This window comes from Carcharodon carcharias, chromosome 20, assembly GCF_017639515.1.
Source record: "Carcharodon carcharias isolate sCarCar2 chromosome 20, sCarCar2.pri, whole genome shotgun sequence".
NCBI classification, from domain to species: Eukaryota; Metazoa; Chordata; class Chondrichthyes; order Lamniformes; family Lamnidae; genus Carcharodon; species Carcharodon carcharias.
This window is the reverse complement of record NC_054486.1, coordinates 65,115,017-65,129,588: the sequence shown is the minus strand read 5'-3', so window position 1 is coordinate 65,129,588 and position 14,572 is coordinate 65,115,017. Positions and strand designations below refer to the sequence as shown.

Sequence of the window (14,572 nt, the reverse complement as noted above, 5' to 3'; positions counted from 1 at the left end):
GGTAGAGAAGGACAATTGGCAATCCAGAGTAGGAATAATTAACTGGGGGAGAGACAAATTCAATGGGGCAAGAACAGAGCTGGGCCGGATAGATTGGAAAGAAAGGTTGATGGGAAAAACTGTAGCTGAACAATGGGCATCCTTCAAATAAGAAATATTTCAGGCACAGTCAAGGTATATTCCCTCAAAAGAGAAAGGTAGGGTAAACAAATCAAGAGCTCCCTGGATGAAAAAGGCAATAGAAATTAAGATAAAGAAGAACAAGTGTGCTTATGACAGGTGTCAGATAGAAAATACAGTTGAGAACAGGGGGAATACAGAAGATTCAGAAGGGTGGTGATCAAGCATATTAGAGAAGCAAAGAGGGATTATGAGAAAAGACTAGCAGCCAACATAAAGGGGAATCCCAAAGTCTTCTATAGGCATATAAATAGTAAAATGGTGGTAAAATGAGGAGTAGGACCGAATTTACACATGGAAGCAGGGGATTTGGCTGAGGTATTAAATGAATACTTTGCATCTGTCTTTACCAAGGAGGTAGATGCTATCCTGGCCATGGTGACAGAGGAGGAAACTGTCAATAAAATGCTTCAGAACTGTTAAGGAGGAAGTATTGGATAAATTGGAACTTAAAGTTGACAAGGCACTGGGATCTGATGAGATGTATCCAAGGATATTTAAGGAAGTGAGAGTGGGAATTGCAGGGGCACTGGCCAAAATCCTTCAGTCTTCCTAGACTCGGGAAGGTGCCAGGAGATTGGACAGTTGCAAGCGTTACTCCCTTGTTCAAAAAAGGTTGTCAGGATAAGCCCAGCAATTATAGTCTAGTCAGTTTAACTTCAGTGGTGGGGATGTTTCTAGAAACAGTTATTTGGCATGGAATTAGTCATATGGAAAAACATGGGTTGATTAGGAAGAGCGAGCATGGATTTCTAAATGGGGAATCATGTTTAACTAACTTGCTGGAGGTTTTTTGGAGAGGTAGCAGAGAGGGTTGATGAGGGGTAATGCTGTTGTTCTGGTGTACATGGACTTTCAAAAAGCATTCAATACAGTGCCACACAATAGACTTCTGAGAAAAGTTATAGATTATGGGATAAAAGGGACAGTAGCAACGTGGATACAAAATTGGCTGAGAAATAGGAAACAGAGAGTGATGGTCAATGCATATTTTTCTGGCTGGAGTAAAGTTTGTAATAGAGTTCCCCAGGGTTCAGTATTAGGACCCTTGCTTTTCCTGATATATATTAATGATCTAGCTCTTGGTGTGCAGGGGATAATTTCAAAGTTTGCGGACTTAGAAGCATTGTAAACTGTGAGGAGGACAGTATAGAACTTCAAAAGAACATAGAAAAATTGGTAGAGTGGGCAGATAGGTGGCAGATGAAGTTCAATGTGGAGAGGTGTGAGGTGGTTCATTTTGATAGGAAGAACATGGAGACAATATAAAATAAGGGGTACAATTCTTAAGGGGTGCAGAAGCAGAGGGATCCGGGTGTATATGTGCATAGATCATTGAATGTGGCAGGACAGGTGGAGAGAGCAATTAATAAAGCATACAGTATTCTGGGCTTTATTAAAAGGGACATAGAGCACAAGAGCAAGGAGGTTATGCTGGATTTATATAAGACACTAGTTAGACCTCAGCTGGAGTATTGTGTACAGTTTAGGAAGGATGTGAACACATTGGAGACTGCAGAAGAGGTTTATAAGAATGGTTCCAGGAATGTGAAACTTTGGCTATGAAGAAAGATTGGAGACATTCAAAATCATCAGGGGGCTAGATAGAGTAGATAAGGAGAAACTGTTCCTGTTCATAAAAGGATCGAGAATGAGAGGGCACAGATTTAAAGTTGTTTGCAAAAGAAGCAAATTTGGTGTGAGAAAAAGCTTTCACACAGCGAGTGGTTCGAGCCTGGAATGCACTGCCTGGAAGTGTGGTGGACGCAGGTTCAATCGAGGCATTCAAAAGGGCATTGGATGATGTATTTGAATAGAAACAACGTACAAGGGTTCAGGGAAAAGGCAGGAGAATGGCACTAAGTCATAATGCTCATTTGGAGAGCTGGTGCAGACACAATGGGTCGAATGGCCTCCTGCACTGTAACAATTCTAAGATTCTGTGATAGAGTAAAGTATGACCGAGGAGCACGATTTTCAGTTCTTTAAATCTTAAATGGATCGTTTCTGTAGTTTAGAATATAAGTTGCCTACTGAAATAGTGTTTAGTCAATGTTGCTTTTAGTTTGTGTTACATTAAGTCTTAAAACTTGAAATCTTGTTATGCAATTCGTTTAAATTGGTCACTGGGAATTCAAATTTCTTTTTAAAAGTTATCGGTCTCGACGGGGATTGTAACATGGATTGGAATTCTGGAAGGAGTGGTGGAGGTGAAAATCCTTTTCAGTCATTTTTAGAACCAATTGCAGACTTTAGGGTCTTTCTGGATGGATGAAGTAATATGGATCCAATAGCCTAACTCTTAGAGTAATGAAGATTGGTTATGTGATCTGCTAATTAGTAAAATATTTCTGGTTTATTATATTTGATGACAAATTATAGGAGCTACTCTCACTGTCCTGTTTGCTAGTCTGGTAGTCACCTGCCTGCTTATTACTTTCACTGGGATAGTAGACAAGTAGTATAAAAGAACCATGGATGTTCATAGCACAGGAACAGGCTATTTAATCATTGTGTCTGCTAGTTCTTTGATGGAGCTGTTCAAGATTGCTCTTTTCCCCCCATTGTTCTGCATCTTCCACTCTTCAGAATGTATGTAATGTCCCCTTAAAAGATATGATGGACTCTACTTCAACCATTCCATATGGTAAAGCATTACTTGCTCCAACAATCCTGTGCCTCCTCTGTTTAAAGAAATTTCTCCTAACTCCTCAATTTCTTGCTGACAGATTTAAATAGTCACAATTCCGCAAACAAAAAAAGGCTTTCCCTATTCACCTTATGAAAATCCTTCATTTTAAAAGCCTTCATTAAATCCCTTCTTAACCTTCTATGCTACAGTATCTCGAGATTTCCCTCACAATTATAGTTTGTTATCCTGGTGGAATTGGCTTTAATGTCCTTTATATAATGTAGTATCTAAATCTGCACAAAGGACTCAGTAGACTAACAAATGCTTTGATCAGATTCACAATTTTGTCTTTAGCCTTGTATCCTATCCCCTTTTTTATAAAGCTCAAAATCCTGTGGGCTGTTTTTATGGCCTTATTGACTCATGCCTGCACTTTCAGGTTTTAATGTAATCTAACTCCTAAATGTGCCTCTTCATTCGCAGCCTTATTTATCCTTTTCTTAGATTTTCTCTCATAACTTATTACCTTACACTTATATCCGTATTAATTACATCTGTCATCTGTCTGCCCATTCCGAAATCTTTTCATAATCCTTGCTGTCTGTCAACCCTCATGCTTCCTTTTATGTCATCAATGAACTTTGAGATTTTGTTCCCTATAAATGAGACCAAATCATCTGCATAAAGCAGGTAGAAAGATAGATCCCCAGCACTGACCCTTGGAATGGAGTACATTTTTTTCCCTTTTCCACAGAATCACAGAATGGTTACAGCACAGGTAGAGGTCATTCAGTTCATCGTGTCTGTGTTCGCTCTCCGAAGAAAGTGATGGGCCTTCTTTTCAAATAATATCCAATTCCCTCTTGAATGCCTTGATTGAACCTGCCTCCACCACACTCACAGACAGCCCATTCAGATCCTGACCACTTGCGGCGTGAAAATGTTTTCCTCATGTTGCCATTGCTTCTTTTGCAAGCTACCTTATATCTGTTCTCTCTTGTTCTTGATCCTTCCACCAACGGGAATAGTTTTTCACTATTTACTCTGTCCAGACCCCTCATGATTTTGAATACCTCTATCAATTTTCCCCTCAACCTTCTCCTCTCCAAGGAAAACAGTCCTAACTTGTCTTATCTATCTACGTAACTGAAGTTCCTCATCCCTGGAAACGTTCTCATGAATCTTTTCAGCACTCTCTCTCTAACACTTTCGCATCCTTCCTAAAGTGTAGTACCCAGAACTGGACACGTATTGACACGCCAGTTGAAAACCAATGTTCTCTACAAATTTAATACAACTTCCTTGCTTTTGTACTCTAGGCCCCTATTAATAAAACCTAGGATGCTGTATGTTTTATTTAACTGCTCTCTCAGCCTGTCCTGCCACTTTAAATGGCTTATTCACATATACATCCACGTCCATCTGCTTCTGCACCCCCTTTGAAATTGTCTGAAAAATTAATCTAACTTTGTTTCCTGTCAGTTAGCCAACTTTGTATCCATGCTGCTAAATTTCCCTTATACAGTATGTCTGAATTTTTCAAATAGGCTGTGGTGACGCCTATTTTAACGCTTTCTGGCAATCCACATGCACAGTATCTGTTGGACTCCCATTTCTATCCACTGGGTCACTTCTTTAGAAATCTGTTAACTTTATTAAACACAACTTTTAAATAGGTTACAGGAAAAGGGATTTGAGTGTACAATTTTCTACACTCAAAACTGTGCGATCAGTGGCAGTTGTCAAGCTAAAGCATTGTATTTCTCTATGGTGAACAGCAAAGTTGTTGAGTGAATCACTTATCCACTTCCTAATGATCAGTTACAAAATTACCAATACCAAGGAGCAGTTCACTTGTCTAATCTTTTATCTGAGGAATGGTTTGGAAAGGAAGCAGGGTTAAGGGAAAATAACATAAAATGGGTGGTGTTTTGACTAAGTAAAATACATTTTTGAAAATATTAATGGGATATATCTTTCCTTCATCTTTTTAGGGATGCCTTTACATATGTTCAAGAAAGGAGATTCTGTATTAATCCAAATGCTGGATTTGTCCATCAGTTGCAGGTAATTGGCTCATCTTTTTTTATTTATTACAATACAGTAGCAGCATAAATTAGTATTTTAACATTGATATAGTATTTTTAATTGTTTTGACAAAAGTTTCATTGTGGATATACTTTAAAATGAATGGTGATAAATTATTTTATACAGTTTAGGCCTTATTTTCTTTTAAAAGGTATCAACCTTGCAAACCATAAAACATGGCTTTTCTTAACTGGAAGAGAGCAGACCTATTCCACTCTCACAAGTAACCATAAGATGTAACTAAAGATTAGTCTCTGTTCAATGTTTTGCTTGTGTTGCTTATCAAGACTTGCCCTGTGAGAAATTGTTTGTAAATGAAGGACTGTATTAAGAACATAAGAAACAGGAAGGGGAGTAGACTTTACAGCCCCTTAAGCCTGCCCAGCCATTCAATCTTCTACCTTAACTCCACTTTCCTGCCCGCTACCCATTATTCCTTGACTCTTGCCAAAAATGTATCTGTTTCATGTCTTTTAAAAAATATTCTGCTTTACTATCCTTTCTGCCAAAGTGAATAACCTCTCACTTCCCACATTATAATTCATTACTCTATCTGCCACCTTTTTTCCCCCTCATTACCTGTCTGTATCTTCTTTGCAGTTTCTTTGTCGCCCTCACAGATTACATTCCCGCAGCTTTGTATTATCAGTAAACTTGAATACATTACTCTTGGTCTCTTTGTCTAAGCCACTTCATAGGCTCTAAATAACTGAGGCCCCATCACTGATCCTTGCAGCACTCCAGTAGCCACAGCCTGGCAACTGGCCTTGTTTATCCCTAACAAAAACAGAATTACCTGGAAAAACTCAGCATGTCTGGCAGCATTGGCGGAGAAGAAAAGAGTTGACGTTTCGAGTCCTCATGACCCTTCGACAGAACTAAGTAGAAATAGGAAAGGAGTGAAATATAAGCTGGTTTAAGGTGTGTGTGTGTGTGTGTGTGTGGGTGGGTGGGGGGGGGGGGGTGGATGTGGTTGTAGGGACAAGCAAGCAGTGATAGAAGCAGATCATCAAAAGATGTCACACAACAGAACAAAAGAACACATAGGTGTTGAAGTTGGTGATATATATCTAAACGAATGTGCTAATTAAGAATGGATGGTAGGGCACTCAAGGTATAGCTCTAGTGGGGGTGGGAGGACTCTAAACGTCAACTCTTTTCTTCTCCGCCGATGATGCCAGACCTGCTGAGTTTTTCCAGGTAATTCTGTTTTTGTTTTGGATTTCCAGCATCCGCAGTTTTTTGTTTTTATCTCTTGTTTATCCCTGCTCTTTATTTCCTGTTTGTTAACCAATCCTCTATCCATGCTGATATCTTGCCCCTGAGCATTCTAATATTTTGTCCGCATCCAGGCTAATATCATGCATATTAATGTTTTGTGCGGCACCTTCTCAAATGTCTTTGGAAATCTACATTTGCTGGTTCCCATTTATCTATCTACTGGTTACATCCTCAAAAAACTCTAAATTTGTCAAACGCAATTTCCCTTTCTAAATCATGTTGACTTTGTCTATCATACTATGTTTTTCTAAGTGCAATGTTAAAACTTCCTTAATAATAGATTGCAGCATTTTCCTGATGATTGATGTCAGGCTAGCAGATCTGAGGTTCCTTGTTTCCACCCTCCCTTCTTCCTTGAATAGTGGTGTTATGTTTGCTAACTTCCAATCTTCTGGGACCACTCTGGAATCTAGTGAATTTTGCAAAATCCTAACCAGTCCATTCGCTATCTTTACAGCTATCTCTCTTAGGATATAGATCATCAGGTCCTGGGGATTTCAACCCCCTAAGTTTCTTCAATACTTTTTGCACATGTTGATGTACCTCTTATTTTTATGCACATTACCACTTAAAAGTATTCAAGACTTTAATAGAGAATTGTTGTTAATATGACTATAAAGTAACTTACCTTTGTTCAGGGAAATTACATAGAAACAACTTTCCCAGTCCCACTGAGGCAATCTTGAAGGTGGGAGCGGAAAGAAAATGGGAAAGAGGGGTGTTAGGTCAGCAGGCTGACTGCGTTCCCTCCTCTGTCAAAATCAGCAAGATGTTTGATGAAATAGGCAAGGGCTATTTGCCAGGCAGCGTTGGGTTGCCAATTTGAACAATTAATTGCCCATTTGTAAGCACATTGGGGACGTGGATGCTGCCAATCCCTGCCTGCCCACTGCAACCATTGCCCAACAAGTGGCTGGAGAAATAAACAGAGGAAGGACTAAGATGGCAGGTAAATTGGAGTGAGTGGCTTCAATGTTAAATAAGGTACAGAAAGAGAAATAAAAATAGAAAAAGGAAAATTGGATCAATAAAGAACAGAGACATTTGAAAAAACCTCCCTACTACGCTTCATAACCTGAAGGAATGAGATGCCATACTTTTAATTGTCCCTTTTCTGAGCAAGATAGGTTGATGGGCAGTCATTAACAATTGTTACTTTAAGTAGGCACTTGCACTGTTGGTTGTGAAAGTTAACTTTCTATGACAAATTTAATAGGCAGTGTACAAGTGTAGCAATTTCACAAAACTCAAGGTGAATAAGGGCAAGCTACCATTTTTGTGAAGCGAATGGCAAAGTGGAGCAACTCATCCAGCAACTTGTGGTCGTGAATGGTGGTGGACAATTAAACAACTCACTGGAGGAGGAGGCTCTACAAATATCCCCATCCTCAGTGATGGAGGAGCCCAGCATGTCTGTGCAAAAGATAAGGCTGAAACATTTGCAACAATCTTCAGCCAGAAGTGCCGAGTGGATGATCCATCTCAGCCTCCCCCGGAGGTCCCCGGCATCACATATGCCAGTCTTCAGCCAATTTGATTCACTCCATGTGATATCAAGAAATGGCTGAAGGCACTGGATACTGCAAAGGCTATGGCCCCTGACAATACTCCGGCAATAGTACTGAAGTCTTGTGCTCCAGAACGTTCCTTGCCCCTAGCCAAGCTGTTCCAGTACAGCTACAACACTGGCATCCACCCGGCTATGTGGAAAATTGCCCAGTTATGCGCGGTATACAAAAAGCAGGACAAATCCGACCCGGCCAATCACCGCCCCATCAATCTAATCTCAATCATTAGTAAAGTAATGGAAGGGGTCGTCAACAGTGCTATCAAGTTTCACTTGCTTGGCAATAACCTGCTCACTGACGCCCAGTTTGGGTTCTGCCAGGCCACTCAGCTCCTGACCTCATTACAGCCTTGGTTCAAACATGGACCAAAGAATTGAACTGCCGAGGTGAGGTGAGAGTGACTGCCCTTGACATCAAGGCAGCATTTGACCGAGTGTGGCTTCAAGGAGCCCTAGCAAAACTGGAGTCAATGGGATTCAGGAAAAACTCTCCACTGGTTGGAGTCATACCTAGCACAAAGGAAAATGGTTGTTGTTGTTGGAGGTCCGTAATCTCAGCTCCAGGACATCACTACAGGAGTTCCTCAGAGTAGTGCCCTTGGCCCAACCATCTTCAGCTGCTTCATCAATGACCTTCCTTCCATCAAAAGGTCAGAAGTGGGGATGTTCACTGATGATTGCACAATGTTCGGCACCATTTGCGACTCCTCAAATACTGAAGCAGTCCATGTCCAAATGCATCAAGACCTGGCAATATCCAGGCTTGGGCTGACACGTGGCAACTAACATTCGCACCACCCAAGTGTCAGGCAATGACCATCTCCAACAAGATAAAATCTGACCATCACCCGCTGACATTCAATGGCATTACCATCACTGAATCCCCTACTATCAACATCCTGGGGGTTACCATTGACCAGAAACTGATCTGGACTAGCCATATAAATACTGTGGCTACAAGAGCAGGTCAGGGGTTAGGAATCATGCAAAGACTAACTCACGTCCTGACTCCCCAAAGCCTGTCCACTATCTACAAGGCACAATTCAGATGTGTGATGGAATACTCCCCACTTACCTGGATGAGTGCAGCTCCCACAACACTCAAGAAGCTTGACACCACCCAGGACAAAGCAGCCAGCTTGATTGGCACCACAACCACAAACATTCACTCCCCCCACCACAGTAGCAGCAGTGTGTACCATCTAAGAGATGCACTGCAGGAATTCACCAAGGTTCCTTCGATAGCACCTTCCAAACCCACGACCACTACCGCCTAGAAGGACAAGGGCAGCACCGCCACCTGGAAGTTCCCCTCCAAGGTCACTCACCATCCTGACTTGGAAATATATCACTGTTCCTTCACTGTCGCTGGGCCAAAACCCTGGAAATCCCTTCCTAACAACAGAGTGCACCTACACGATATGGACTGCAGTGATTCAAGAAGTCAGCTCACCACTTTCTCAAGGACAACTAGAGATGGGCAATAAATTCTGGCCCAGCCAGTGAAGCCCCCACCCCATGAATGAATTTTTTAAAAATTGGCAGTTTTCCTTATCACAAGTTATTGGCTGATTTGCATATTAATAACATCTTGCGTTGTTCACACTCTTATTTTTCTGCAATTTCTGGATCATATGTGAATGATGTTTTAAGTTATTCTAGATAAATGCTTTATTTAAAAATTTGAACATCCTTTTTAAAAAAAGCTAACACAAAAATTGTTCTATAAACAGGAGTATGAAGCCATTTATTTAGCAAAATTGACAATAAAAATGATGTCACCGCTACAGCTGGGCAGATCAGTTTCTGCACAAGGTTAGTAACAATTGAAGATGGTTATGTTTACTAAGATTCATTTTATGCTAAGTAATGCTAATGGTGAATATTTAATTATGTTTGGCTAATACAGCATTCTGGAATATTCTGCAAACCACACCTTGCCTGCCTTTTGAGGTTTTGTAGTTATTGATCAAGAATGTCAGGGCCTGAAAATAAGCTACTAGGAGTGCAGATGCTGGAGTGTAATTGGAGAAAAGCCATTATGTTCTGAAACTTGAGTAAATAAATAAGTTTATTTATTCATATTTGATGTAAAGGACCAGTGTTACAATAGTTCCAATCAGAGAGGAGCCTGGGATGGAAAAGGGCACGCAACCATGGCAAAACTTTCTGGAATAGTTCTTCTTAGTTCTTCTTTTCAGTATTTTCCATGTACCACAGAGCAAAAAACAGGCTAACAATGGAGAAATTGGAGAGAATTTAGTCACCTTACTACATTGTTGGCAAGTTGCTGATGATCTTTCTTTTCTGTGCCATATTAAAGCACCAAAAAGTTCCTTCAGTGAGCAGCAATCAGTTCTGAGCATATTCCTGAATGCAAAGGACCGATCAGTTTACTGAACTTCAGAGCAAATGTTCCTCTGTACATACCCTCTGATTCCCAGAGTATTGCAGCAAAGTTAAGCATGATTTTAAACATTTCATTCTGGCTGTGAACTTATTTGTTCTCAAATATTCTCATGTTGAGTAGTACAAGTCCCATCTTGCTGTTCATGGAGGGCCATGCCAACCCATTATTAGATTAAATTCTTCATTCAGAGTCCACAGGTTTCTATTTTACTGTTTGGTTTTCATTCGTGTTTCCTTTCAATAGCCAAAAGACCCCTTTCTGTCGTGAATACTTCTATTTCCAGGAAGCCTTCTGTGATTAAACTATATATGTAATACAACATAGAAGTTGTTAGCCATTTGGAGTTCATCGTGGAACCTGCATCTGCTAAGCTTGGTTTTGAAATGAAGCGCCAACATTGTTCATTTACAGCAACTGCAGTACTCCATGTTTCCTTTTTGGTCTCTTGGTGAAAAATCTCTTGTATCCTATTTTATGAAAGGGATATAGAAATCATGTCTTGCTTAATTTCCTCCTTGAAATTTACACCTGGCATTCCATACCCAGCCTTTGAGCTAAATCTTCCACAAAATTTTATCATTGTAAACTACTTTCCTGGTAGCTCTGATTCTGTTGGAAGCGTCCATGTATCTCAGTTGCTGTTAGTGGTGTGAACACTGAGCTGTTTTTAGAACTGTTCTCAGATTCTGTTTTATGGATAGTAAAAGATATATGATCTGTGTGTAAATGCAACACAATCTTTTCCTTTTTTAGTTGTTCTCGGGATTTGGGCGACATTGGAAAGGCCTCATTTATCACCCATCCCTAGTTGCCCTGAGAAGGTGATGGGCCTTCTCCTTTAACCGCTGCAGTCCTTCTGGTGATGGTGTTCCCACAATGGTGTTAGGTAGGGAATTTCCTAGTTCTCAGTAGCTGTTTTTTGCAGACCACGTATATCTGACATGGTCACCTCAACACAAAAGATTAGTAAAATGTATGTTTGAATACGTTCTAGATTTATATAATTTGAGGGTAGCAAATGTCAATGTTGTATTGACATTGCTTGCTTTAATGTCACACTAGACAGTATCTGCAAGTAACCACCATCCTTATAATCATACAATAATGCATGGGCTAGTCAGATTATTTAGTTGGGGCCAGTTATGGCTGCAAGCATTTTGTTTAGACTCAATCACCTGGCATTTCTGTGGGGGTTCTCCCAGTTGCCCAATGTGACACCAGTGGAAATCCCAGAGAAGTGGCGTAAATAATGGATGATTCGGAGAACCCTGTAGATATTCTAGCCCAGTAAGATTTTCCCCCCCTCCTTTAAGATGCTACCGAGTCAGACATCTGTGGTACGTGGACAATGCTGTAATGAAGTGGATTTATTTACTTATAGGGTAGTCTTTCTTGGAATGCTTATATTTTTCACCCTATTAAGATCTCATCCAGTCAGCCCCCCTGAAACTTAGATTCTCTTATGGTTTTAAGTAATTGTTGCTTCCTCTGGGGGGAGGCAAAAAGCTGCTTTGTCAGCCTGGTAAACATTTCTTTTTACATACCACAAAAAAAAAATTGGAGATTATTTACATCAAAAACCTGGTTATGACACCCTCTTCCCTGTCATCAATCTAAGCACACTTTATATATGACTCTATAGATGATCCTACAAGCTGGAAAATCTTTTGATATTCTCTCTCTCCACATTGTAAATTGATGCAATTAATGTTCCAGTGGAGATACGAATGACCTGTTGTCTTTTCTAAGTGGGTACATCTTATCCCTTTCTGTGAATCAATCATTAATGTGGTAAATTCCCAAATTTTCAGCAATTCTCATTCTTTTGTTTGTTATTGACTTTCTCAAACTAAAGCCTGTAGAGATTTCAACTGGGCTTCCACTTTGGATAAAGCTGTTATTTTTGCTGTTGGTGCCTATCAGCGTAATATATTTCAATGTACAAATATATTCCTGAGTTTCTCTTGCATTAGGTTGGACTTTTTGCAGAGGTGAGACACAGGCCACATGCAATACATGAAGGAAGGTGGGATAATCCAATTGTTGGCCAGCATACAAGATGAAAATTTATCCTTAAAATGCGACACTAAAATGGGCTACCATTCTTGAAGAAAACCTTCCTGTGTGTAGATTCTGTCGAGTACTAACCCCTTTTTCCCTCATTCATGGGATGTGGTCTTCGGTGGCTAGGGCAGCACTTTTTGGACATCCCTAATTATCCCTGAAATGGTTTTTGAGAGCTGCCGTCTTGAACTGCAGTAGTCTGCGTGGAGAAGCTACTGCCATGGTGCTGTTAGATAGCGAGTTCCAGGTTTTTGACCCAATGATGATGCAGGGAAAGTGATCTAATTCCAGGTCATCTTGGTATGTGATTTAGAGGGGACTTTGAAGATGGTGCTCTTTTTATTTGTGTGTTGCCCTTGTCCTCGATGGTACAGGTTGCAGGTTTGAGAGTTGCTGTCAAAAGTCTTAGCAACTTGTTACAGTGCACCTTGTAAATGTTACACGCTGCAGCCACATTGTGCTAGCAGTTGAAGGAGTGAGTGAATGTTTGTGATGGATGAGGCGGCAGTCAAGTGGTTTGCATTGGCCTGGATGGTATCTAGCTTCTTGTGGTGTTGGAACTGCATTCCTCCAGATAAGTGGAGAGTACTCCATTGCACTTTTGGCTTGTCTTAGTGATGGATCTTTGAGACATTTGTGTTGGTTGTAAAAGGTGCCTACCTGGACTGTAGGGATGAAAAAAGTTAAGATTCCCATCACCTCTTGTTGCCATATCAAATGACAGTGATCATGCATGCTGAAGGTTTATCCTTAATGATTGGCATTATTTGGGAGCTGAGAGAATATCACATCCTGACAGTGTTAACTAAGATGGGTTTCCAGAGATCACCGCTTCAACATTTGGAAGATTTGCCTTGCCATCCTCTTACCATCTTACCAGAACGTACCAGTGGCTAGCCAACTACTTTCAGTAACCACCTCATCAGAATGGACTGCTTTTAGAAAATCTAAAGAGACAGGTTTGAAGAGTTTTCCCTTTCTCTGTTGAGCCTCTTCAGTTGTACCCATTCAACAAAAAAAAAACCTTCAGCACAAGGACCCATACTTAAGAATGGTTACAAATAGCTGGAACCATGGGAAATGGTGGATGCTGTCTCCATATTCTCTCTGCAATGTTAAGGATCATATTAAAGCACTTGCAGTTAAATATGGCAATCTTCATTAGGTTCAGTTTGACAGGATTTTTAAAAAAATAGGAATACTGACCCGATTGTCAGACAACATCTGTGGTGGTGGGAGAAAAAAACAGAAGTTTGACAAAATCGTCCAGAAATATTAATTCTATTTCTTTCCACAGATGCTGTCTACCTTGAGTATTTCCAGCATTTTGTTTTTATATTGTATATTTAAAATATTTAATGCAGAACTACTTGTTTTTTCTGTGATCTGCATTTATCATTACCCTTCTAAGATTTAGTAATAACATTTTGTTTTGCTTAGGAAACTTGAAAAGAATGCTGGAGGATGATGATGATATTTCAAATATGCAGGTGGCTGCAGCCCATGATGGGTAACCTGTAACTACCCCATTACTTATGGACATGATTACTGTACTGTATTAAACAAAGTGAATAAAAGGATGAGAAGTTATTGGATATTTAAGATTATGAATACTAAAAATTTACATGGCAAAGTTTACTTTCTTTCCATTTCTTAATTCTGTCTTGCTACTTCTGAGGAAGTGAACAGAGAACTTGCCCTTTCATATGAGAAGAACCTGGAGCACTAGAATCTCTTATGAAAATATTATACTGATTTAATTCTGACCAGGAACAGCACAACACATTTTTGATGGATTTTCAAGTCTTCATATGCTAATTATTTTACATTTTTACCAATTGCAGTTTTGACAGTTAATAAGTATGCATGTGCTAAGACATTGATGCACTTTTGATACTTGAATTTTGATTGTATGTGAGTTTGATAGGGAAATAATGCACTGTGTGCTTGATGTCAGACCCATACATGCAATTTGTTACAAAGTGTTAATCTTTGAATGTAATTTATTAAAACTTTCAATAAAAAAAGTTTTTCTGATTAATTGAGAACTCCATTTTATGTATCCAGTTATCACCAGATCTAGTGTCTCATTTTATTCAGTTGTTTCACTAAATGCGGATTGTAGATCAGCAAGATGTGTTCAAACCACTGGGGAGCATCAGACTTACTTCACAACATATTCTTGGCTAACCACTTCATTAAGATAATTTATGAAACCGTTTAATATGTTCCAAGGGTACAAGCATTTTGCACTTTTTTTCTTACTGTGCTATAAAACTCTTATTAAGGCAAATAGTTGATTCCTCAATCTGATCAGGCCTTAGCCTCACCCAATGTAATCTCTTATCTA

At 39.8% G+C, this 14,572-nt stretch overlaps 1 protein-coding gene across 3 annotated transcripts in view; it reads left to right on the top strand.

Annotated features, from left to right (window-relative positions):
• The window catches only part of styx (serine/threonine/tyrosine interacting protein), a 36,875-nt gene extending 22,612 nt beyond the window's left edge, over nt 1-14,263 (top strand). For 2 of the 3 annotated variants that reach the window (XM_041214978.1, XM_041214980.1), the window contains exons 9-12: nt 4,807-4,879; nt 9,482-9,563; nt 10,912-11,044; nt 13,663-13,812. In XM_041214978.1, the coding sequence (XP_041070912.1) occupies nt 4,807-4,879; nt 9,482-9,563; nt 10,912-11,000 (244 nt within the window). In that variant the 3' untranslated portion in view covers nt 11,001-11,044; nt 13,663-13,812. Of the gene's footprint in view, nt 1-4,806; nt 4,880-9,481; nt 9,564-10,911; nt 11,045-13,662 lie in introns of all 3 variants that reach the window. The other variant, XM_041214979.1, reaches the window with a different exon arrangement.
• The last annotated feature ends 309 nt before the right edge of the window (nt 14,264-14,572 follow it).